Genomic DNA, 23,745 nt, shown 5'->3' with positions numbered 1-23,745 from the left:
TAGGGCCATAACAATCTATTGCATTTCTAATACAGATTGAAACAGAAATGATGAACAGTCTCTCAAAGTTGGACAACATACTCTTAAGACCTCGACCGATGGTGTAAGTGAGTAACATCTATAGCTGCTTCATTAACCCTGAGACTGATTCTGTGAATTTATATGGGATGTCTGCCATCCTAGAGAGTTTTAGAGGACAGACAGAAAATGTTACTTCCCAATCAAAGGTCCACTGTGTTCAACTTCTATAATGCTGTCACTAAGTCTTTCTGTACAGTCTAAAGAAAAAATAACCAAAACACACATTATCTGATCAATAGCCTACGACAAATTATTTTACCCACAGCTGCTAGAAAGCAGGTAGGCTAACTCCTAGCTAAAACTAATGCAGTCTAAATAAATCATACCATCAGAAAAGTCATGAACATCAACATAAAATTCTAAGTATGTTATTGTGGTCATTTTTAAGGCTGTAATTTGTGGCCATGTTGAACTGTCGTGAATTAGCCTACAACTGTAGCCTACAACATTTGCAACCGAAGGTAGCTACGGTATCTATTTTTCTTGAAAACTTAGGCCTATGTATCTCTGTTTGTAGGCGACTACTAAAACTAGCAGGCTACTTTAATGGTTGGTGATGGTTACTGGACGGTAATACAGATTTTGGACAAAGAAAAAGTTACCGAGTGCTCACAGGTGAGGGGTAGACTCCAGACAATTTGTTCAGGTGCTCATGAAGTTGAGAAGTCCAAAGGCACTCCGACTGAGCCAAGGAATTCTTTGAAAAGCCTTTATTTTATTGAGGGCATATATCTCTATTAAAATATATGAGACGCAGATTTTGGACAGTTCTCCAGCACCAAGACACTTTGCTTCCAAATAAATTCATCACTTCATCAAAGGGGAATGAGCAAATACATCCAAGGCCATGTTGCTTCACGACAGTGTCGTAAATCAGACTGAACACACAGGCAGCTTGTTGGTACTCCATGGAAACCAAGTCGCAGCTGGAGTTTAGTTTGCTCTCCTGGGTAAGTCAGTTTTCTCTAATTGAAGTGTCTTTAAAGTGTCTTCACGCAGAGGTTATGTGTGTGTCCGGTCGTGTGGTTTAACGGTTTTAAATACTTACCATTAGCAGAGTTGCACTTTTCTTGGCAGCATTACTGTATCACTTTTGCTAACGTTAGCTCACCAACCGACAAACAGAAAGAAACGGCTGATGAAACCGGATGAAACCCCCGGTTAACACGTGCAGTAAGTAAAGTGCACGGTCAGTCAGTAACTAGTGTCGTTGCTGTTGCCAGGGAGCAAACAGCTACGGACAACTGGGACAGGGACATGTGGAGGACCAGGCAGCGCCGCGCCTCTCCGACACGGCGGCTCTGCGGAGCAGCAGGGCGGTCCGGAGAGTGAGCGGCGGCGGGGGGCACTCCGTGTTTGTCACCGGTAGGTTTTTAGTTTGTTGTCTTAACGGTTAACGGATCTGCTCCTTTTATATGCTGCACCACCAGATATTATACAGTCTGAGCGGTGGCCACCTGTTACAAGACGTGCTCAGTCTCACAGTCTATGGTCAGCCTGTCTCAGCCATGGTTCAGTCCTGACTCTCCAATGGGTCAAGTGCCCCCCCTACTGGCCTGATGAGACAAATGTTGATAATATTACAGTCAATGGTGCGTGGTGCATTTACTTTACAATCTCTCTGTGATTCTGCAGTTTCATGTTAATAATACAAAGTATAATAATCAACATTAGCCCAACCCGTAGTGTACAAATTGTTGCATCAATCCAATGGAATTAATTTGATAAAATAATTGAGGTTATTCTGAAATGGGACATTTTTTACAGTACAGTACAGTACTTTACTACTGGTTCTTCAAATGTATTTCGATGCTTCTTTTTTCCTTTTACCAAAGTAAAACCACTGAAGGCGAGCCATTACTTGTAACTGTATTACAACAGTATGAAATTGCTGCTTTTACTTTAAGTGAAATTTCATAGTACTTTTAACCACATTGCCTTGTGAACTGTTACTAGTTTTATTTCTGTGTACTGCCAGCCTATCCCACAAAATATTTAATTAAATCAATTGATTGTAGTCATTTTAAACATGTCATTGTGACAATGCCAGATTAAATAAAGGCATTTTATTTACTCAAGAGATTGCCTTGGAGTTTTTCTTTGCTTTTCAAATCAATTGTTTGTTTAGATATATTTAGTTTGGAGTCGGTGTGTAAGCTGTACTCTTTGAACAACCTTTTTTTCCTCTAAATCTTTCAGCTCTCTCTTATTTAACTTTTTGCCAATGTCATTTGTGCACTCTGTCTCTGTGTATGTCATAGTACACAATTCACTTGGTTTTTATTATGGTGGATTTTGTTTCTGACAGAAAATGGACAGGTCTTTGTGTGTGGGCAGAACAACAGAGGCCAGCTGGGTCTTGGCCACAGCACAGACATCTTAACTCTTCAACTCTGCTGCAGCCTAAAGCAAGCAGTCACAAATGTGGCCTGTGGTTGGGATTTTACTCTTCTTGTCACTGGTGAGCACCACTTCAGTCTAGGAAATGATACGCTGTTTGTCATGCACACAGGTTTTGGAAGGGTTTTCCCTTTTTGTAAGTTCAAGCATTTCCCCTTAGGCAGTGATAATGTATGTGACAGGACATTGTTATTTTATCTCGCAGGCATCATCTGGATGTTACTGAAGCCAAAAAAATGAACATGGCATACATACTGTATATACATACAGTACTAACTGCACATAAAAAAATAAGTAAAGGGTAGTTGTGCAATAGCATGTGAACATAGGGGAAAGTAGCTCTAACTGACACTGTAGCTGTATAGAAGAACACAAACCACATTACATTAAAAGGCAGTCAATGAAAATAGACACAGTCCCCACAGACTTATGCCAAGTTCATGTCATATGAAAGTTACTGTAATAACCAGTCTCTGACTTATAAATACTATTTATATCAACACACTGTTTGTAATTACAGCTTTTTGTTGTAATTACCCCAAATCCATAACAGAGTTATGGAAGAGAGGGACAAATGTCTGTAACTACATTCCACCCATACAAAAGTTAAATATTTCAGTGTGTTTTATTTAAAGGTACTTCTGTTATTTTTGTATCATACGGACAGATTGTGGTCAAGTACTGGCATGTGGCTCCAATGCATTTGGACAGCTGGGTGTTGGACCGACTGTCACGCACTCTGCAGATTTGCTGTTAGTTGAGGTGAGTACATAGCAGGTGTTCTTTTACTTACTTTTATAACACACTTTGGAAATCTCGTAATGCTTGTCATACTTAAATGCAATAAATCATTAGTGTTCAGCTTCTAATCATGATCAGTTTGATCATTTTCTTTAAAGCAGATGACATTGTGTTGTTCGTTCTCAGTATCTGAAGGATCCGGTGGTGAGTGTAGCAGCAGGGCTTAGACACTCGCTCGCAGTTACAGGTAAGTTAGTGCTGAAAACTGTGCTCAGTAAGTTTTCATTTGACAGTCGACAGATTCTAATTTTCTGTATGGCCTTCAGATACAGGCTGTGTTTATCAGTGGGGAACCGGTCTTCTCAGTCTTGCTAAAAGAGCACTTAGTCCACACCCGATCCCATCACACCTCTGTTCTAAGGTGCCCTGTGTGGTACCAGGTAAGTGGAACTGCACTGAGAGAGAGATACAGTAAATAAAATTAAGTTTCAGGCTTTGAGTGACAGATATTTGTTCTCATGTTGCAGGTCTGGAACAGAAAACATCACACCTGGTTGCTGCAGGCTCAGCACATTGTGTGTGCGTCAAAGGTATGACACCAGTATATATGACAGCTGTTGACACCTGTGTTCATTTGGTTTATTTAGTATAATTATGAGCCACAGAGTTGGACGTGGAACTGTTTGTGGGCTCCAAATTTTCCCATTAGCAAAAAGACCTTTGTGTTTTATTTAGCAACAGTAATAATAATGATAACAAAAACGATAACAAACCTCGAAGAAGTCCAGTTGCTTTTTTACTACAACCCCACAAGGATAACAAACCTCATTTTTGTAGCACTTTTCACACAAGAAATGCAACTTGAAATACTGGAGATTGTGGATACAAGCATTCATGCACGTTATATACACCAGAGACTACATGATGTCCTTTACAAGTTTTCATTCATTTGTGGAAGTGTATTAAGTCACTAGATTGCAAACAGTAATGAGCAGAACAAACATACCAGTAATTTAATTTAAAAGCAGATTCCATGCTTCTCTTCCTTATGGGGCATTTATACTTTAACGTTGTAGTGAGTTGCCCTCCACTTCACGTTCAGACATCATTATGGCAGGGCTTCCTTCTGTCTTGTAATTACTTGACCAGTACCACTCAATTACTGCTCTGTGCTTCTGCTGCTGCGTCTGCTGGATGAAAAGTAATGTTTCTCCTGTCTTGTGTGCTGAAGATGGTGAATTGTTTCTGTGGGGGAGCAACAAGCACGGCCAGCTGACCACCACACAGCCCTTCCTGTCCTCTCCAACTCCTCTGAACCGCTGCTTACTGGATGGCGAGAAAGTCATACATGTGTCGAGCGGCTGGACACACATTGTTGCTCAAACAGGTGAAACATAATAACATTTGATTTACATGTTACATCTATGATACTCTCCAGTTTTAATGGGATTTGCAGCACAATCAGACCTCTCTGTTTTCTTCATATTTTGTCATGTTTCAGGCCTATGCTAAACTAATTTAAAGTAATTTTCCCCTCATCAACCTATACTCCCATAATAATAAAACATAAACAGACTTATGTTTTGCAAATGTATTCCAATGAAAAACTGAAATATCAAGTTGATCTGAATATTTCAGACCCTTTATGATGATACTCTAGATAATCTTCAAGATGTTGATTAAAGTCAAGTCATGGTCACTCATATCTTACAATGCATACTGGAGCAGAAACCAAGGCATGGGGAGGAAGTACCTGCCTGCAGAGCTCAGAGACAGAGACCAGGTTGTGTTTAAACAGGGGCCAGTGCCGTCCATAATTCTTAAATGGAGGAAGTGTGGAACAACCAGGACTCTTCGTGTCTACCAGGCTAAACTAGATTTGGTTGGAAAGGCCATGGTACAGTAACAGAGGTAATCAACCCAGTGGTCACTCCGGATAAGCTCCAGAGATGTTGTGTAGAGATTGGAGACAGTTCCAGGACAAACATCACTACAGCCCCACCAATCTGGACTTGCAGCCTCTCATCAGAAAGAGACATGTGAAAACCTTCCTGGAGTTTGTAAAAAAAAAAAACATCTAAAGGACTCTCAGACTGTGAAAAAGAAAATGTCCTAGCCTGACCTGACTTGAACTCAATCCAAAAATCTCTGTAGTGACCTGAAAAAAGTCCAACCTGACAAAACTTGACAGGATCTGCAGAAATTACAGGAAATCCCCCAAACCAGGTGGGGAAAGTTTGTCATGTCACACGCAAGAAGACTTAAGCCTGTAATTTCTGCCAAATGGGCTTCAACAAAGTCCTGAGTGAAGGGTCTGAATATGTTTGGTGATTTTAGTTTTTCCTTTGTAATATATTTGCAAACATTTCTATTGAGTGTCAATTGACAAGGGGAAAAAAATCAATGACAAAAAAAGGTCTGGAAAAAAAGTGAAAAAAGCAGTCTGAATGCAGTTGGCATGTCTTAACAAGGCCATAATTCATTTCAGAGAGCAGAAGAGTGTTCACATGGGGCAGAGGTTGTTATGGACAGCTGGGCCGAAACACATCAGTCAAACAGAACCCAGAACAGCAGTCGGCCGGTCCTCCAGCAGAAGGTGGACACCAGGAGGTTTGCCTCCCTGCAGAGGTTAAAGCCCTACATGGAGCAACTCAGGTAAGACGTCTCAGTGTTTGGAACTTCTGCAAACTGAACAAACCAGAGGGTAACCACAAATAACAATCACATGTTCATTACTGTAGATTCAGATTTATCATTGATGATTTACTCAACTTTGTTTTCTGTCTAACAAAAATGTCTGTTTGAATCCAGCGGGGGGCAGCAGACAACCACTATCAGAACAGGTTGTTGATGATGTTTAGCATGAGGTGAAACATAGTGCCACTGAATGAGGGCCTGGCCCACAGAGAGTAGGATCTCACTACACAATATATAGCCTGTAAAGCACACACACGCACACACGCACAGCCATTATCTTCCACTTGGGAAAGAACCACTTACATTTAGTGAAGGCAGAGGTCTCCTCTCCCATGAGGGCAATTATGTGTGAGCATCACGGGATAGCAGCAGTTAACCTGCAGTCTAAATGGCAGCTTTATGGTAGGAGATTGTTGCCAGTAAAGTGGATCTCGTGGACGGACAAGGGCAAGCTTTGGATCACAGCTCCACTGCGCGTAGATCATTGCAGCAGCACTGGCCGATGTCAAGGTGTAGTCACCCTATGTGTGTAAAGCTAAAGGCAAGATGGATTAGCTGAGTGGACGATGAATCTCTCAACACATGATCCCATGTTAGCCCTAACACTGTCCATACACACCCACAGAGTCAATATTTAGTGAATTCACATTATTATGAGGCCATTGAACATTACTGGAGTGACAAATCATGATCTGTCAGTCGCTCAGGAATCACTGGGTGTGTTTGTTGCCTCAGCTGTTTGCTTTATGAAAAGCTTCAAAGCACCCTTGTTTTACCAACTAGGCCAAGTAAACACACATATGTCTATGTTTATTTTATACAACTTTTGTTCTGAGTTGAGGATGAGCATTTTAATTAGTCCCTTCCCTTCAGTTCCTGTTACGGCTGTGGCGAAGGCTAGAGAATATGGGAAATTATCATTATATTGTAAAATATTTTGATTCCCTGAGGCAGGCCAGCAGTACACTTTAGCTTTTATGAATGAGCTGGAATTTATATTACATATGTCTGCTCTGCTTTCTGATATTGCATTGTGGAGTAATTTTGTATGAAGCATCTAATGTATTTACAGTGAAATCACCAGTAATGTCATGTGTTGTGTCCACTCATGTTGGATGAATAAAAGCTAGATGAATTCATCTTGACACAAGAAATTTTATTTCATTTTTAATTTTTTAGAGCAGGTTTGGTTACAAGTATCTCAATATCCATGTTGGCATAACAAGTCCTGGATATTGCAGTCGTAAAGTTGTCTGTCTGTTTTAACATGCATTTCAAGCATTTTTTTTAATTTCTTTTATTTCTTTTATTTTTACAGATCGCATGTGGATCTGAACACAACCTTGCCATTGTGGGTGAGTGTTTTTCCATTGTCTTAGCTTTTCTTCTCACTTTGCTTGGATAAAGTTTCTTCTTTGTATAATAAACAGCCATATCTGCCAATATGTTTGCCGACGAAACATGTTGGAGGAAAATAAATAAGCATAAACATCAGACAACATGGTACAGAACTGCACTGGAAAAGTACACCAAGGAAGAGAGGAAGCAGAAATAATTTAAACTTGTTTGTTTCAGTAAGTGCATGTGGCTTTGAAGGGACATCATATCTGATCTGACCTGGCTCCTGCTCTGACTACATAAAAGAAATAGGGAACACACAAAGATCAGTCTAAACTATTTCATTCTGTTCTCTAAAACAAAGAACTGGTAAGGGAGACTTTTAATATATTACAGTTCAACGTCAGTGTGAAATATTAATCCTTCTGGTAGTGCTGCAGAGGGTTTCTGAGGTCAGCCCATTGCTCTGTGGCCTTTGCATTAGGAGGTTCTTTACAGCATAAATACATGGGTATCACTGACAGAAGCAATTACCCGAACAGTAAATTGAGCTGAATTAGCCACATGCACAATTACAGACATGTTTTTCCAGTGGGCTGTTTAGAGAACAATCTCCTTTTATCCACATAAGAACAGAACACAGACACTGCAATCACACGCATCCCTGGAAGAATACTAAACAAACACAGACATATCTGAGTGTTTGATTCCTCATCAGACTAACAAAGAGATTACATTTGCTTTATTCTCTCTAGGCTTGCCAAATAAGTTTCCCGGCTTTCCTACTGTGCCGAACTAACACTGTAAAACATTTTTTGGGAGTAAAATCTTTTCCATTAAATTTTTAACACTGACCCAGTTTTTTACATCAGCATGAATAAAAATAACGCAGATGAACACTGAAATACAAGCACATGGTTCCATTAGAGAGTCAACGCCAGACATGGCTGGTTTTTCTACAAGCAAATAAGCCATTCGCTTTTCATGTTCTGACCAATTTAACCAATTAACTGGACGTGCCATTATAATTTGAGTTGATACACCATCCGTCCATCATAATGACAGTTCTCACAACGTGCTGCTCTGTGCTTTCAGAAGTTCAGTTATTTGATGAGAAGGCGGGCCCAGTACAGGGAGAACTCATGTGAACCTCCAGCACCTCGCTCCTCTGCCATGCTCTCCCCCTTTTTCTCCTCCTGTCTGGAGCGTGGTGGCAGGAGCGATGAAATAGCAAAACAGGATTTGAAGCAGAGACCTGAGTGCTGCTATTTCTGGTGCTGAAGTAGGTCAGGCAGAAAGGAACGGAGAGCATTGCATGCTGCTTATGATATCTGTTGCCTGTTCAGCCCTTGCTCATTTGCACCTGAGGAAGTTCTCCTCATGTATGAAACTCATCGGCGGTGGTCAGAGGTGGGAGAAAGGCCAAAGACGCTGTGGGCACAGCTCATCCAATCTGAGGAAAGATTTTTGTTAATGTGAACATTATGAACTTCTCGGGACTGTTGAAGGACAAACACCTTAGATCAGATCCTGTTTTAACTTGCTCTCAAAGTATCATGTAAATCATGCTTTAAAATGCACCTGCTGCAGATGTGCTGCTGTTAGTTAGGTGTGAAAATATAAATGTGACAGGATTTGTTTACAAGGAAATGGCTTTAGGTTTGAGTGTCTTGATTTTCATCATTTTGTTGTGCAGGATATTGCACAGGCACTTTGTTGCCATGGAAACACTGATGTGCTGTTCTCCAGTCAGTGAGTCCATGAATTAAGCACAGCACCAAAATAACGCTTTCTCTCCCCAATGAACAAAATGTTTGAACAGATTAAGTTCACTAAATGTGAACCAGAGTGTTGAATAACTAATCTTAGTCAAAGATGGAGACAGATACAGTCCCGTTATAAATACGTGCAGTTTCTTAAAGACAAGGCTACGTGTGTGTGTGTGTGTGTGTGTGTGTGTGTGTGTGTGTGTCTGTAATGCATAAGCCATATCTAGCAGAGTGTCACATAAGGTGCTGGCACGATATCCTGCTCTGTTAACTGGAAAAAGCGTGGGCCTCTGTCGGCAAATCCAAATCTTTGGTGCTCCTGAATTTCAAAGACGAACCAAAAGACAAAGAGACTGTTTGATGAAATAAATGAAACAAATGGCATGAAAGACGCACACACACAACTGCAGGATGGGGAAAGCTTGAAGATGTGTTACCCTTGAGAAAGCAAGCTCGCTTCTGTTGCCATGGCAATGGAGCCTATTAGGTAACTATGTTGCCATGGCACGTGTCTCCTCGGTGATGCAGACCTGACCACACCCACCAACAAGCTCACCAGTAGTGAACGACGGAGGGGAGGGGAGGGGTAGGAGGAGGGGGGGCGGGGGGGTTAACTGGCTGTGTGTCAAGGATGGGAACGGAGACTGTGTGTGTGTGTGTGTGTGTGTGTGTGTGTTTGTGCATGCGTGTTTGTGTCTGTGTGTTGTTTTTTCTCACAGCTTTTCTTGTGTTTTTCCTTCAGGCTGCTAATTTTAGCCTGCATCACACAGTGCTGCAGTCCTGTCTCTCTGCTCCCAGCTCCACTGACCCATGACCCCTCTCCTTTTCAGGGGGCTGTCTCCTTTCCTGGGGCTGGAACGAACATGGGATGTGTGGAGATGGTTCACAGACCGACGTCTTTCAGCCTCAGCCCATATCTGGTCTCAGACCTCTTCTCATTGGCTGCGGAGCTGGACACTCTATGGCAGTGTGCGCCGTGGCAACTGGCTCGTGATAGAAACTCTGCATCGACTCCAGCAGGAACGTTCGTTCAGCATATGACCAGAGATGAGACAAACACTGACTTTACGAATTTTAACATTTCTGAGTGATTTAGTGGCTTTGCAGGTTATTTGAAGTCTCTTTGAATATACAGTGACTTTCACCTGCCGACGGCTACCTGAGCTGTTTGAGCAGGTGAGAATAGCAGTCGTCATAAATGCTGCCGTGTGGTTGGACACACGTTGAGTTATGTTTGGTGTGGACAGAGGTCATAATTTCTCTGGCCAGCCCGTCACTTTGATGGACATAACTGGGGGGCGTTGGCTTTGCAGGAAATGGCCATGCCTATGGCCTTTGGTCCACCTGCCATGTTTGTCTTCCTCAATGAAGCCGTTATGGGTCGTGTGAGGGATGGGCCAGACTGTTGCTATAGCTCCATCTTCGCATGTCAGAGGTTTTATTGCTGTGATCCTGAGTGTCAGGAGGCAGTCAATCTGTGCAAAATCTCATGATTTACCTCTTGCACATACAGGACAGTGTTTTTTTTTCTCTTTGCTAACTGTCCATCACTTATTTATCTTCTTGCCAGTCTGTGTGATATTCTTTGACACTATGTCTGTCTTATTTGCACCACTTTCATGCTGTATCCTTCATTAATCCCTCTTGGGAGACGCTCACCCGCTGCATTTGACCCAACCTACATATTTATAAGCTGTGGGCGACCGCAGTGCAGCACCCGGGGACCAGCTGCAGGTCTGAGGCAGTGCTTTGGTCAAGGGCGATGGCAGGACTCGGGTTGGGGGTGATTTTCTCTTTAACTTTATTATTTTAAAAGTATTTGTTTTATCATAAATTATGGAAATTAAGACCATCTGTGTCACTGAAATTATGCATTGATAAAAGTTAAATTAAAAGTGCTTTTACCTGGATTACTTTGAAAAAATAAAGCAACACTCGCTGAAAAAATGATCAGTTCTGTGTTTTTTTATTTATCACTATTTATTGTACAAGCCTGAACTGTATTGGTCAAAAAGACACAAAAAAACCCTAAACAACAAACCAATCAAAACGATCACTGAACACCTTGAGATAACTAACCACAAAATGCACGGTGTTCAAAACACACACTCTGAAGTCTCAGTAAACGGCACACAACAGTTGCCTCTTAGTTGCGTTGTTGATTCCATTTATGATAACAGCTGTTATATTATTATATATAGATATATAGATATATATATATATTTATTTCATCTGACAATGATCATCAGCACACTGTCCCTGTGTCCCCCCATTTGTGCTCAGCTCTACCGGTAGATCCAGACTGCACACAGATCTCAGTAGGTTGTTGGCAGTGTGTTTGCAGTTGTTTGGTAAAAAGTTGGTCCCTTTCCACTAACTTTTCTACACAAACAATGAATCTATACTTTGTACCTGATGACTATTTTATAGGTCTTCTCACTCTTGCTTTTATAAGCTGATCCATACGGGGGTCCTTACTGTGTCCCTTGCTTTTTGAGTCTGAACTGGTGCTTGTATTTAATGGCTGGTGACTGATGGCTAATTAAAAATAAAGCGTACATTAGGTCGTGTTGGTTAAGCTATAGTCCTGAATGGTAAGAAGAACTTGCATAACAGAGGCACTTGTCCAGTATGAGGCATATGATGTTTTGGCATCGCTTAGTATCAGATACTAATTCACCAATTTGCATGCGTGCAGAAAAAGAATAATAATCCAATTCTACATGATTGTCAATTAAAACATAAGACAAAATAATTATCAGTATGTATATATGAAGATATACAGTATCAACATTCAGTTAATGTTGAATATTTATTATTCAAGTTTGAGTGACATTAAACGATTTACCAAATTTTAACAGCACACATGGCCATTTTAATGCCTCATTAATACAAGGTAAGAGTGGTGTTTTTTTTTTTCATTTTTTTTTTTTTTTCAAAGTATGATCTTTTATCATTTTTTTGTGGATGTTATCTCTTTGATGCCTGAAAACATATCAAAAGAATGTTAAAAGTTCACTGGTGCAAAACAGTGCAAAAAGTCTACAAAGATGTGACCATGACAGTGCAAAGTTAACGATTTTGTTTCCCATTGTTTAGTCCGGCTGACATGACAAGTGACAGGTTTTTGCTGGGGGGTGGGGGCAGAAAGAGGTGGGTGGATTTAAATCGGAGCAACATTTTTTTTTCTATCAACAGAAGAAGCACACAAATAGTTGATGATCACTCAAAAACATTGGTACACACAACTTCAGCACACATAAAAGCGTATTTACAGCACTGGCACACACCAAAAATAGGCACACAAATTACAACACAGTAACCAGTCACAGATACTGAGCTACATAAGGCTTGACAACAAAACTTCCTCAGTGCTACATCTATGCTGAGTTTGTGATGTACAGGTTGTCACTGTCACACCCATTTAAAAATACTAAGTAATACACACAACAATGCTACAGGACTATCAGGTGGGTGATGGGCCGTTATGGGTCATACACATAGTGGTTGGTACACCATGGTTCATAACACAAACTGACTCTGTTGGTTGTCTGCTCCGGTGCTGTCGCTGGGTCTCTATAAACATATAAAAAAACAATAACAAAAATAAATTATTACACAAATTATGTATAATGGTGGAAATGATGGCGGTGATGGATACCTCTGAGGTGCGGGGAGAGGTGAGGGATGACACTAGCTTGGAGAGTAAAGAAAATGTGCTCCGTTAGTTCCTCATGGTAAACGAGAGGTTTACCATGTATTTCCCATGCTTAGCCAAGGCATCAGACGACGATGTACTGTCTGTGTACAGAGGTTGGACTCTGAGTCGGTTAATAAACATGCCCGAGATCATGCTGCGTTTTACGGGTTGATGTACAGTAGTTCAGTCACTGTCATGCGTTTGTATACTTTGTGTCATGCTGCTCACAGTCACCTCGTTTTTTTATGCTCTCTTTGACCTGAACATTGGCAGGAAGAGGGTCAAACAGCAGCTGAAAGCACTAGCCTCAAGCTAGTACGAAAGGAAAGTTGTATGTATGCATAGTGCTGTTGAATAAAAACGGAGTCTAAACACTCATTGTGTATAAAATTTATTTCATGCAAGGACTTATATTTACATATTTTTTTTATTTGAATACCTTTCTGTTGCATAAATGTAAAATACATGCGTTTACCTTTCCCCAAGTAGACCCACATCCCATACCGTGTCGCATTGGAATTTTTTTTTTTCACTTGAATTGCATGAGCATATAATTCACCTGCATCTCTTCACATCAAATCTTCACAAGGTTTTTTTTTTTCTTTTTAAATATATAACGTCCATTAATTACCACAAGAGACATGAAGAAGAAGAAGAAACAAAATTAGATGAGTTGCTATACTTATATCTTCTTCTAGAAATTAAAATTTCTAATTGGTCAACATCATATTTGTTAAAGTGCCCTGAAAAAATTGTGCATAATTATTGGGACAGTATCAATACATGTAACAGTAACAGTATTGATGTTTTAAATCAATAGACAAACATAGTGCAGGAGTCATCCTGACATCTCTTGTTGATCATAACTTCATACTGTATATTGGCTCTGTAGAGTTGCCTGGTCCCCTTTAATATTTTGTGCTTTATGATACAAAAATGTTCTTGAGTTCAGGAATATTAAGTCCGTATTTTTGTGTGTGTGTGTGTTTTTTTTTTCTTCTTTTTTTGCTCGAAATTGTGAATCTCACTAAAGGCTAAATTCTAGTATGCATTGTATGGTGCAAAAGTAATAACCATTTGGGCATTGTATTATGAGTAAGGGTACGAGGGTGCAAAAGATACAAGGTGCACCTTGCAAATAAAGCTTTCATTACACTGTTATGAGCATGGTATAAAGTAGGTTGATGCTACACTGGGAGCACTTCTGTAATATCATGTCAATTAATTACTCACTTTTACTTTGCCTCACCAGGTACGAAGGCACCGTTGTTTAATAATTCATGAGTCTTGCCTTAATTTAGGCATCACAGCAGTCACTGAAAATGCTGCAGACTGTCGATACTGTTTAAAAACTCATACTACCTGTAAATATAGCTGTATAAAAACTATTTATGCTCATAACAGCATTGGTTGGCTTTATGACAGATTGTTCAAGTTCAATCACACTATTTTAGTTGGAGGCCCCAGTCAAATAAAAACAAGAAAATAAATATACTGTATGAATTTGGGGAAAGGCAAAGAATGGCAGCTACATAAAAATCTCTGCTATGACTGAGTCTCTTGTAAAGCTGTCTCAAAATGCATAAAAAATGACATAGCTTTAGAAGCTTTTGAAAGAAAACGTTTTTGTTTTTTGTTGTTTTTTTACAGTTAGCTTCTTGTTGAACATAATTTCTCATGCAGTTCATGCAAATGAACAAACAGTTTTAGTTCTTTTGACATTAGACGTATTCATCACTAGTATCATAGGAATTGTCATCATCTCCATATTGCATTGGACATCATGAACATCATGTTGAAATATTTTTTAATGGCCACTCAGATAACATTAAGCCTTTTCTGCACTTTCAGAAGGATAACGTCTCTACTTTGCAACGTACAAAGCACTTAGGAGGAGTTCCCTTAACAGCTGGCAATGGTACCTTTTAGATATGTTTAAAAGCCATGTATTGTTAATGTCCAGCATATTAGCAGGGGTTACATCTTATGAAAATTTCTTTCACAAAATTGTAAAAAGCAGATGAGATAAAAGTTACTGGCAAAAGAGTATGCGAGATCAAAAGCAACAGAGCAACAGGCAATGATTTAAACACAGGGAGAAAGTGGGGTTAGCCTGTGGTAGAAGTAAAACAGTGCTTTGTCTGCAACTTAAGTGACCCATGCAGAGTGGCATGTGCCAATGTTTTCTAGTCGAGGATATGATGACACACCCAAGGAGAACACTTGGGAAGAGTATTAGCACAGTTAAGATACAGTTTTCCAGAAAAAGAAAGAAATCAAAATGAAAAAAGCAGGAGCGAAGGCAAGTGTAAAAGCAAAATCTGACAGGAAGGATAAGAAGGAGGAGTGTGGACTGGCCTTCCAATGGCATTGTGTCTGCTACTCAACCATGCTACATAATGGATGGGATGGGAGAATGTGAGTGCTGCATTAGACAGGGTGGGCTGCAGGGCAGGGCGGACACTGAGGACACTCCAGAGGCATCCCCGCTCATGCCAGACATGCTGTTAAGGCTCCAAGGCTTTTCATAACCTTCAGTTGAAAAACAGAGAACGTTCTGAGTACACTGCAGCACTAAAATCCATGACAAAATGTTTTGGTGTTCCTCACTGGTAATACTACACCTGTTGCTTTCTTGTTTTTGTCTCCAAAGAAACAGGTCAACACAGACTTGAGACAGATTATTTTTCTCCATGCATTGAGTGCATCAGGAGTACAACAGCATGCACCGGGTGGTACTGGAATGGTTCGGAGTATAACACTATAAAAGACTTGGAAAAGGTAGGCACCTCAGGCAGGGAATGTATCTCAGCTACAGGTAGAATTTCAGACTGTTGATGTGCTGGCTGCACATACAGCTGGAGACTAACTGGGCTCTCTTAGGAATGTTTTGAACTTTGATATCAAATCTGAATTAAAGTAATCAGTAAACTGAAACCTGGTATTAAAGTATAAAAATCAGTGAGCTTGAATTTGGCTCTTAGTGATATTAATATTTAACATTAGCCTTCCTCCATTTGTGTTGTGCTCCTTCACCATACTGATAGCACCCATCAGCAAGACACTTCATGCACCATTATGGTTCAAGAGCAATGTACTCATAAGTCAGGATCCCACATGGTATTTATCATTAAAACACACATATACATACATGATACACGCATAGCACAAATACTTTCTTAGGCATGTAAGACAACACATTCTAGATCATATAAATCTCGAAAATAGCTTTCTTACTGGTAAATAAATAGGGGGTATAACAGTATGCATGGTATCAAAAAATATATTATGTAGATGTGGACAATTATTATTGACATTTGTGGTGATTGTGCTTGGCCTTAACAGATGTTATTATGACTTGGACTATATACAATTCCCAATGGGATGATTGAGGAGAAGCAGCTGCTGTGAAAGTGTGTGAAGGTTGTAATAAGAGGTTTTGTAGTTTTGTGTGTGTGTGTGTGACTGTGTAAGTGTGTGTGTCTGTGTAAAACTGAGGTGTAACACTCAGCAAAGAGGAATAAAGGAAGCGTATCCTGTCTACGGTCTACACGGTGTCAGTGTCTTACGGGGGCCTGTGATTGGCTGTTACTGTACGTACCCCTCCTCACTCTGCCCCCTGTGTGGTTGGGGCGTTCAGCGGTGGTGACCAGGAAGCAGGGCCGCTCTCTCTCACTAGGGCTGAAGATTTCCTCTGGAGATATGGCCTGGTCTATATGAGGACAATCCTCGTTGGCCAGAGCTGCGTTAGCTGCCTCACCGTTCAGCTTGGAATCTTATAAGAAGACAGTAAAGAAGAAGGAAAGAAAAACACACAGGAAAAAAAAAATCTGGTTTCATATACCAGCTCAGTAATGCGTTCTTTAATATATCTGCCAGTGTTACGCTCCACAACCTGTAGGGATTAACCTGTGTAACAACACTGTATGTATAAGTGCTCTCTAATATTTCCCTTGTTCCATGTTTTTGAATACAAACTGTACCAAAGGTCAATGAATGCCTTTACACTAATGCAACCAAAGTAATTCTGGGGGAATCGAGTAGTTAAAACATCCGTTTTCATGCCATCATGATTACAAATACTTGGACACAGCTTCTCCGCCTTTAAGAGGGGAGGACTGAATCGTTGCATTAATAGGTGTAAAATCAATAGCAAGATCACTCACAGACTTCCTCATCTCTCTATTCGTCTATTCAGAGGAAAAGCTTTTCATTACATATGCATTGATTATTTTCTGTGGGAAATCATCAGCGTATTGAGGTGTGGGAACAGACGAAGAGTAGCGATGTGTTTGTTTTGTGAAGATGTAGAGGTGAGAGAGAGAATATACGACGAGTATGTCATCTTAGTTTCTTACCTTGAAACTTTATCTCAAAAACGTCGTGGGGGGTGATGGGGGTGATGGGGCTCTGTTGCGGGGAGCTGATGATGCTCGTCTTGCAGAAGTCAGGAGAACCGGGTTGCGGAGCTCGAGGGATGTGCCTATTCTTTTTCTTTGGTAGTTTCTGTTTTGCCATGGCCAGCGAGTAATACATTCCAAAGTTGTTGACAATCACAGGGACGGGCATGGCGATGGTCAGCACACCAGCCAGGGCGCACAGGGCTCCCACCAGCATACCGGAGGTCGTCTGAGGGTACATGTCTCCGTAGCCGAGGGTCGTCATGGTCACCACAGCCCACCAGAATCCGATCGGGATGTTCTTGAAGTGCGTGTGCTCACTGGCTCGAGGGTCGTTGGGGTTAGCTCCAATCCGTTCAGCGTAGTAGATCATAGTGGCGAAGATGAGGACACCGAGAGCGAGGAAGATGATGAGGAGGAGGAACTCGTTGGTGCTGGCCCGCAACGTGTGGCCCAGCACCCTCAGCCCCACAAAGTGACGCGTCAGCTTGAAGATACGCAGGATACGCACGAAGCGGACCACTCTCAGGAAACCCAGGACGTCCTTAGCTGCCTTGGAGGAGAGCCCGCTGAGCCCCACCTCCAGGTAGAAGGGCAGGATGGCCACAAAGTCGATGATGTTCAGGGCGTTCCGTATGAAGTCAAATTTATTAGGGCAGAAAGTTATTCGCATTAGAAATTCAAAAGTGAACCACACCACGCAAACGCCCTCGATGTAGGTGAGGTAGGCCGCGGTCTCCGTCTCCTGGTAGGTGTGCGGCACCGTGACGTTGTCCACCAGCTCCAGATAAGTGCGGTTGATGATGGGGTTGAAGGCCTCGTGGGTCTCCAGACAGAAGGTGGTGATGGACACCAGAATAAAGAAGAGCGAGGCCAGAGCCACCCACTGAGCAGCAAACATGAACAGGGTGCAGGAGAAGAAATAGAGAGGAGGGGGAGAAGGGGGGAGAAGGACAGAGAGGAGAATGAGCACAGCAAGACATGCAAGGTGATTGAGCTCAACACGAGCTGCTGCCATTCTTAGCTCAACATAATGCAATTCAATCTGAGACAGTGGCAACTGGTTCGACAGTGACAGTGGCACTGATGCTCTCTCTCACTGCCCGCCCTCCACCCCTACCCCCACCCACCCTGCTCTCGGTGTATCTTGATTCACACGTGTCATTGTAAAAGGGACAATCAATGCGCAATCTCCAGTCTTCCTTCCCCTTCCCTCTGCCTCCATCTCAAGGTCACGCCACTTTCAAGGGTGTGCCTCATGCAGAACCACAAAGAGCCACCAACAGCAGCAGCAGTGGTCGAGCCATTAGTGTCAACCCCCGTGACTAAATTTAGCTGTGGGCTCTTCCCCCTCAGTGGCATCGGTACAGTAGGTCTTCCCTACACAAGGTCATCCTGTGCAGATGATCAGCTCTTGGGAATCGTAGTGAGTCGAGAGGCTCGCTGAGCTGACAACACACTTTTGTGAGAAACCTATATTTCCCCTAATAGCAAATGAGTACAAACGGGTAGGCTACTTTAGCCTTCATCATGTTTCGATTGGATGATCACATTTCATCACATTTAGGTTACGATATTTCGGATGCATACTATGGTTGTAACAGATACAGTCCTCTCTCCTTGGTATCGATTGCAGCTCTGTCCTCATGTTATCGTCCTCTGATCATACTCTACTGGTTTATGGTATGTGTCAGCACTCATGTAATTTACTGCAGCTTGAATGGATAAAAAGGCAGCTATATCTTCAATGGATCATCAACAGATCAGAGCCAGTGAACAGAGAAGCTAGACAGGAAGAGTAGATATTTACTTAATCATCCACTGAGTCACAAAAGTTGGATCAATAGATGCATGTATACTTCTCAGACTAATGCATAGCATTGTTAAGTAGCTGGGAGGAGTAATGAATGGCATCATGGATGAGCAAGGTTGGAGTGGGGCATGTCTGGGCAAGAGGAAGTCGTATATATTCCACTGAGCAAAGGAAACTCGACATCTTAGTCAGTTGTGTCCATTCACAGTGTGTCAGAAAGGCAGGCATGCAGCATGAGACGGAAAACAGGCCCTCATCATAATATCTCATCACTGGCAATTCATCGCATTGTACTGAGGAAATCGCTGCTGCTTATGAATGTCTGCTTCCCATCTATGACAGTATGATGCTACAGAGAGAAACTGTGTATTAGCAGTGACTACTACAGCACACTGACAACATACTGACAACCGCTATGTGGATCTCAGAACTCAGTTTCTTGGGTCGCTGCGGTTCACACTCTGTAAGATAGCATTTCAATGGCTGTGTGAGTTTTTGATTTCACTTTAAATTCAGTAGGCTACATAATGTTTACCCTGAGTGTGGACAAAGGGGAAACTTGACATTTTATCACGATACAAACTTACTTTTAAAATGTAGCTCAGTCAAACTAACAGTGTTCAACCTGTGCTGACACAGTCTAAGAGAGATTTTAGTACGTGGTGCTGTTTTATCAGATTGCATAATGTTGTTTTGTCCACCCCCTCTACAGTATGTACTGTGCAAAATAACAAGTGCACCTTAGACTACAATCCAATCCAACACAACTGCAAGCAATAACTATTTTACCAGATAACACAGAGATGAGTCAACCTCACCAGCTTAACTTTAGTGGACACCTGCTCCTGAACCTTCAGGGGCCCGAAAGTTCACACGGTGCACATTTATAAATAACTTAATCTTTAACTAAATCATCATTAATAAAAGGCTGACCGCTCATTGGGGTTGTCCCAGTGGCTTCATTTGGCCCCGTCTGCACCTTACAGTTGCTGTCTCAACAAAAATGTTTATATTGTCATCTTGATTGAGTCAAGAAACTGTAAATAATATGCAACAATTTTGATATTTAACGCATTGTTTTAAGCAGAAATATTTCTAAATTAGATTTCTGTGGCTTCTGAACTGAGAACTGTTGCTGGTTTTCTCTTATCAAGTCCTTTATGACTGTAAGCTGTATCTCTTTGAGATACGAGCTGTTGTTTGGACAAAACAAGCTCTTTTATATATGTCAACTTGCACATTTTGGCCTGATTTATTGTGCAGTTAATCCAGAGAATAATCACATAATGAAGATTACACTGAGTTTCAGCTCTAGCTGGCGCTCATGTTCTTTTTTTCCTGCTGTTGTGCATGAATTAGCAAGAGACATGACAAATCTCCATCACCCCCACAGCCTGCACCCGCCAGTCTTATAAACCCTCGTTCTAATAAGCCACTTTCATGTCGACCGCTGATGCACTGGCTCGTTCAGCCCCCTGAGCATCCCACCCCTCAAACTGTTAAACAAATGCTGCATCTCATCAGACTGCCTCTTAAATTATGTGTCTTTGTGACAGCCAGGAACAGTGTGGCCTGAATGTAGGGTGACAAGCAAAGATTGTTTGCTCCTTATAGGCTAATTCTCACTGTTGCTGGCAAACCACAGACCTACAGTGTTATGCAGTGGCAAGGGTTTTCCACTAATGCATCCACAGAGAATAGAGTCTGTAATTAACTCTGGGGCTCAGTTCTAATTAATCTTCTTGCCAGACTTGGTGGAGCTCTGTCAATCTTTGCTCTGCTTTTTTGTCAAATGTAGGACACATCTGAGGAGCTTTCTGTGATGTAAAAATCTTCTGCATTCAAAAGGCAAAACTGTCTGAACTGTGTGGATCTTTTGGTTAAACCACTCCCCCAAATGCTGTAAGAGTGCGAACATGTCAATACAGTTTACACTTGTTGGATGGGGCCTGATGACTAATTACACCAATCAGGCTGCCACAGCTGTTAAAGCAGTGTGCGGCGCTGCGGTCTTTGTCGGGGGGCAGTGGTCAAAAAACAGAAGGTGTAAAGTCAGTTCATTGTCATCAATGAGAGGCATCGCGCCCAGATGGAAAAGTGCCCGTGACAAAGACCAAAAATGCCACCTCGAACAGCAACCCAATTTTCTGTCTGGAGGTCTGCCACTAAAACTCTGGTGGTGCCAAAGATCTGGTTTCCTAGTGTGTAGCTGACCTATTTTAACCAAAGAGCCGGCCAGCTCAGGGATCCCTGTGTCCTGGAAATATCAATCCAAAGGACCTGTGAGAGTCAGACTGAGCCTCTTTATGGTCCTCTGTGAGGTAGAGGAGGTTGGTGGGAAATGATTTGCATGCAAATGGTTTTGACACATGAAGTCTTATGCTGATTTTTGCTCTTCCTCCCTCTCAGCACAGTCACATCCTTGCTGTGGAAACCCCAGGGAGCATAATTTCAAGGTCATCAAAAGCCTCTCTAAAGCCCTCCACATCCACCAGTCTTCCTTTCACCATCAAAGGACAGAGGTAAACAAATTCACAACTGTGCTTTTCAGCTTCAAACAAATGAAACATTTAAGAGTTTTATTTTAGCTCACAAAAACTCATTAAGGAGTTTTCCAAATCTGAAGTGGAGAGGGAAGCACAAAGCTGTACTCACCCTTGCATATTTAGAGGAGTAAGGGTCCTCAAACAGGGCCCAAACACGTCTCTGCCACCGGCTCCACAGGCTCCCACTCCTGGCGTCATGGGTGTCAGCCTGCGCCAGCCTCCTTGTCATTTCATCCACCTCATCCGCATCCCCATGCTCCTGCTCCGGCTCAGCATCCTCGCTCCCCATGTCTAACAGGCCCCCCCCGCCGAAACTATCAAGGGCCTCTTCTGCCTCCCGGTGTTGGCGATAGGTCATCCAGCAGCATGGCTCCACGTCTGTCTCATCGATGCCCCAGAAGGCCAGTTCTTCCTCATAGAGGGGCCCGCAGACATCAGCCGGGCAGTGCAGCTTACCTGTCCTGTAGTAATTAAGGATATGTGCAAACACGCCGGGGTGGCGGTCGAAGAAAAATTCCTCGATCTTGGCATCATAGTCAAAGTGGTTGGGTGCATCAGGCTCGGCCAGCCAGGACAAGCGGGTGCCAGGTAGGGTGCGCAGGGTGCTGCGGTATGTCTGATGTCTGATCCCTCCCACGTTTATCACAATGCGATCCTTGTCGTCGCTCAGGCCCATTGCGTCCCTTAGGCATTTCTCCAATAAGTTCCCTTCATCTCGGGTAAGTCAAGGCGCACCGTGCAACTAGATGCACAGCGGTGATTAAACTGAGGGAAACAATTACATAAGAAAAAGCAGCGCGCACAGCAACCTGTCGTTTCTCACCAACTATGAAAAGAAATCAGGAGTGCTTTGACACGCACCAAGCTACATTCCCTCTACAGCGCTGTTATTTCTACACGCACCTGCCATGCGACTGGAGGATCATAAACAATCAGACTCACTGGAGGGTAGGAGTATAGAATCGAAATCCAAAAATGATCGCAACCAATGGCATCACATTGAGAATGGACGTCACATATGGTCTGTAAATCCAAGATGTCGAGATAAAAGGACAAACGCCGGCAGAATAGATCCAGCTCATTGGACTCCCCAGGTCGCGGTAATTGATCAGATGAGTCCTGAGCGGCTTTGTGACTTTCACAGCAAGGTGACTGCGGTGGTGGTGGTGCTGAGCGGACAGCGCCTGTTCGGCAGCTCCTGGTGCATGGAGAGACTCGGCGCTGCTGCTGCTGCTGCTGCTGCTTCAGTCCCTCCTCTGTTGCTGCCTACAGACTCACCTCCTTCACACCGACGCTTTGCCCGCTCCCTCTCTCCCTCTCTCTCCCTCTCTCTCTCTCTCTTTCTCTCTTTCTCTCTGCGTTTCACCGACACCCAGCCACGATACACGCAGGTCTTTGTCTCAGCTCAGAGACGCCAAGCTCCCCTGCGCACAGACTTTCCTCCTTTTCATTCATGCATGGTGAGAGAAGAGAAGAGAAGATCCACTACGTGCGGGAGAGATAATGTTGTTCCCTCTGCGCTGCGTGATTCAATAAAGAAAATCAGAGATGAGAGGGCGACAAACCTCCTCACACACAATCACATCATAAAAAACGCCCAAACTGCCTGTTATTCACACGGTGCCCAGCTCCTCTCTCACATCACATGGAGCATGCCCAGTGGAGGAACCTGCATTTATTACAAGGCGCTGTCAGGTTTCTCCTCCAATTAAGGCTGTTGAAATTGTCATCGCTGCCCAATTTCCCCTTTCCCTCTCACTTAACGTCGTCGCTGGCCGGGTTACGGTCGGTGAGCGGACGGATGGATCAGTCACAGGGGACTCATCGTGTTCACGCACAGCTGGCGGGAGAAGGTGTGACCCTGGAGCCATGCACGCGCAGATCCGCCCATGCGATCAAACAGACTCTAACCAGACAGACAGCTTCCTATACGATTTCATGATTTATGTGTCAGAAAGTGAGACAGTAGCCTAATAATAACACCGATGAACGTTTGTATCTATCGCTGCTCGCACAGAGGAGATAGGCTACTTTGAATCCAACAGGAGATTTTCTTTTGTTTTCTTTTTTTGTTGTTGTTGCGCAACTTAATGCGCGGCACTTGATCTGTGTAATAATTACCCGACAGGGCCTGTAGACGCGTTGAAGGCGCCAGCAGAGGGCGCCATCGCTCACTGGAAATTCACAACTTTTTGGTTATTTTATTTTGCCAGTTGACGTTTAATTATCGTGAGATTTCAGATTGAGTAAAAACAGACTG

The 23,745-nt window shown here is 42.6% G+C and overlaps 2 protein-coding genes across 6 annotated transcripts; one reads left to right on the top strand and one right to left on the bottom strand.

The window, feature by feature from the left end:
* The first annotated feature begins 926 nt into the window (after positions 1 to 926).
* Positions 927 to 11,231, top strand: sergef (secretion regulating guanine nucleotide exchange factor). Of its 3 annotated transcripts, none has more exons than XM_085778921.1 (11): positions 927 to 1,031; positions 1,305 to 1,446; positions 2,390 to 2,542; positions 3,149 to 3,243; positions 3,409 to 3,469; positions 3,549 to 3,662; positions 3,750 to 3,812; positions 4,454 to 4,609; positions 5,711 to 5,877; positions 7,238 to 7,274; positions 9,857 to 11,231. In XM_085778921.1, the coding sequence occupies exons 1-11, from the start codon at positions 990 to 992 to the stop codon at positions 10,018 to 10,020; spliced, it is 1,194 nt and encodes a 397-aa protein (XP_085635047.1). In that variant the 5' UTR covers positions 927 to 989; the 3' UTR covers positions 10,021 to 11,231. The 3 variants fall into 3 exon arrangements, with proteins under 3 accessions (XP_085635047.1, XP_085635049.1, XP_085635048.1); XM_085778923.1 differs by having other exon boundaries at positions 9,769 to 9,871; XM_085778922.1 differs by lacking the exon at positions 9,857 to 11,231 and adding an exon at positions 8,353 to 8,475.
* On the bottom strand, positions 7,331 to 23,403 carry kcnc1b (potassium voltage-gated channel, Shaw-related subfamily, member 1b). 3 transcript variants are annotated; one of them, XM_085778920.1, is made up of 4 exons: positions 21,595 to 23,337; positions 17,085 to 18,012; positions 16,328 to 16,501; positions 7,331 to 8,710 (listed from the first exon to the last, which is right to left on the bottom strand). In XM_085778920.1, the coding sequence occupies exons 1-4, from the start codon at positions 22,159 to 22,161 to the stop codon at positions 8,649 to 8,651; spliced, it is 1,731 nt and encodes a 576-aa protein (XP_085635046.1). In that variant the 5' UTR covers positions 22,162 to 23,337; the 3' UTR covers positions 7,331 to 8,648. The 3 variants fall into 3 exon arrangements, with proteins under 3 accessions (XP_085635046.1, XP_085635044.1, XP_085635043.1); XM_085778918.1 differs by lacking the exon at positions 7,331 to 8,710 and adding an exon at positions 11,930 to 12,602; XM_085778917.1 differs by lacking the exon at positions 7,331 to 8,710 and adding an exon at positions 13,102 to 15,258 and having other exon boundaries at positions 21,595 to 23,403.
* Positions 23,404 to 23,745: the final 342 nt, after the last annotated feature.

This window comes from Trachurus japonicus, chromosome 6 (genome assembly GCF_045865225.1).
Source record: "Trachurus japonicus isolate A0001 chromosome 6, Traja_1.0".
NCBI lineage: Eukaryota > Metazoa > Chordata > Actinopteri > Carangiformes > Carangidae > Trachurus > Trachurus japonicus.
Note: the sequence above shows the minus strand (reverse complement) of the source record. Positions and strands in the feature narration are given on the sequence as shown.

Excerpts from the sequence above, each read along its gene's own strand:
- sergef (XM_085778921.1), top strand. The coding sequence starts at position 990 with ATGGAAACCAAGTCGCAGCTGGAGTTTAGTTTGCTCTCCTGG. Across the intron at positions 3,470-3,548 it reads ACACTCGCTCGCAGTTACAG|ATACAGGCTGTGTTTATCAG; the intron begins GTAAGTTAGTGC and ends TATGGCCTTCAG. Across the intron at positions 5,878-7,237 it reads CCCTACATGGAGCAACTCAG|ATCGCATGTGGATCTGAACA; the intron begins GTAAGACGTCTC and ends TTATTTTTACAG.
- kcnc1b (XM_085778917.1), bottom strand. The coding sequence starts at position 22,161 with ATGGGCCTGAGCGACGACAAGGATCGCATTGTGATAAACGTGGGAGGG. Across the intron at positions 18,013-21,594 it reads ACTCCTCTAAATATGCAAGG|TGGGTGGCTCTGGCCTCGCT; the intron begins GTGAGTACAGCT and ends TTTGCTGCTCAG. Across the intron at positions 15,259-16,327 it reads AGGGGGCAGAGTGAGGAGGG|GTTATGAAAAGCCTTGGAGC; the intron begins GTACGTACAGTA and ends TTTCAACTGAAG.